Here is a 1839-nt window from a genome sequence, read left to right as displayed (position 1 = left end):
GCCTCAGCATCAATCTTTTAATAGATGGGGAAGCATGTCGAGCTCATCATCTCCGCTTGAAAACCTATTACAAGAACATATAGCCCAGAATGATGCGTTGTTGAAAAGTCCAGCATCATTGATAAGAAATCAAGTTGGGCAGATTGCTAGCGAGCTGAAGATTCAGTTGTATGGATCATTGCCTAGTAATAATGAAGCACCAAGAAATAATAACAGAAAGAAGCAATATCAGGCAGTGACATTGCACAGTGGTAAACTGTTGGTAGAAGAGAAAAGAAGCCCAAGAAAATATCATCATCTTTCAACGTATGAAAATACACCACAAAAAACTACGACATTTTAAAGAGATCAATAAAAAGAAGTAACTGGCTCTGTCAGTCATTCTCAACCAAGTACATCTAGCGCAGGGGAACCTGAGGTGAGTTTGAATGCACCGTTTCCCCAACGCCTGCAGAAAAAGAATGACGATAAATAGTTTAAACGCTTCCTTGAGGTCCTTAAACAATTACACATCAATATTCCTCTCATTAAAGCATTGGAGCAAACGCCTAGTTATGTGAAGTTCTTGAAGGATATTTTGACGAAGAAAAGAAAGATTCGCGAGCTTTAAGCCATGGCATTAACACAGGAATGCAACACATTGATCAACAGTAAAATTCCTGAAAAACAAAGAGATCCAGGCAGTTTCACTGTCCCATGTTCAATAGAAGGAATAGATGTGGGGTATGCATTGTGTGATTTGGGAGCCAATATCAATCTCATGCCCCTTTCAATTTTTAAGAAACTTGGGATTGGTGAAGTCAGGCTTATCACAGTAACACTTCAACTCGCTGACAGATCAATTACTTACCTAGAAGAAAACCTTGAAGATGTTCTAGTAAAAGTTGACAAATTTATATTCCCTATAGATTTTATTATTTTGGATTATGAAACTGATAAGGATGTCCTAATCATTCTTGGATGCCTATTTTTAGCCATAAAAAAAGTGCTAATTGATGTGCACAAGGGGGAACTAATGATGCGTGTGGATAACCAAGAAACAAAATTTAATGTGTTAAACACATTGAAGTTCCCAGACGATTCAAAATCTTGTCAACTCATTGATTCAATTCAACTATCTGAGGAAGAAGACTAAGAAGTGGACCAAGTCTATGAGGTCCATGCATTGAGCGAAAGCATGAGGAAGTTCGAGCCGCTAAGTTTGGATGATCGGCAGTCAAAACCAACGCTCCCATCTCTAGAGAAGTCACCAACGCTTGAGCTCAAATCTCTACCAGATCATCTGAAATGCTTTCTGGAAACAATTACACGTGCTGATATCAGAGGGATCAACCCGTCTTACTGTATGCATAAAATCAGATTGGAAGAAGGGAAGACAGGATCTATTGAGCCCCAATGCAGACTCAACCCCATAATGAAAGAAGTAGTAAAGAAAGAAATTCTTAAATGGCTCGACGCAGGGGTGACTTACCCTATTTCTGATAACAGCTGGATAAGTCCAGTACAATGTGTTTCAAAGAAAACTATGGTGATCAACAACAACAATGAGTTAATTCCATTCAGAACTATTACTGGATGGCAAATTTTCATGGACTATAGAAAGTTGAACGCGTCGACTAAGAAAGAATACTTCCCACTCCTCTTCATTGACCAGAAGCTTGATCGATTAGCCAGAAAAGAATTCTACTACTTCTTGGATGGATATTTCAATTAAAATCAAATCCTAATTGCCTCTGAAGACCGGGAGAAAACTACTTTCACATGTCCCTTTGGAACGTTCGCGTTCCGATGCATGCCCTTTAGGCTATGCAACGCATCAAGGATGTTTTAAAGATGCAT

At 38.9% G+C, this 1839-nt stretch overlaps 1 protein-coding gene across 1 annotated transcript; it reads left to right on the top strand.

Moving 5' to 3' along the window:
- Positions 1-613: 613 nt before the first annotated feature.
- Positions 614-1135, top strand: LOC120090578. Its single transcript, XM_039048306.1, has one exon. The coding sequence runs from the start codon at positions 614-616 to the stop codon at positions 1133-1135; it is 522 nt and encodes a 173-aa protein (XP_038904234.1).
- Positions 1136-1839: the final 704 nt, after the last annotated feature.

Source organism: Benincasa hispida, chromosome 11 (assembly GCF_009727055.1).
Source record: "Benincasa hispida cultivar B227 chromosome 11, ASM972705v1, whole genome shotgun sequence".
Lineage (NCBI taxonomy): Eukaryota > Viridiplantae > Streptophyta > Magnoliopsida > Cucurbitales > Cucurbitaceae > Benincasa > Benincasa hispida.
Note: the sequence above shows the minus strand (reverse complement) of the source record. Positions and strands in the feature narration are given on the sequence as shown.

Bases quoted from the DNA above. Each gene is read 5' to 3' on its own strand.
- LOC120090578 (XM_039048306.1), top strand. From the start codon at position 614: ATGGCATTAACACAGGAATGCAACACATTGATCAACAGTAAAATTCCT.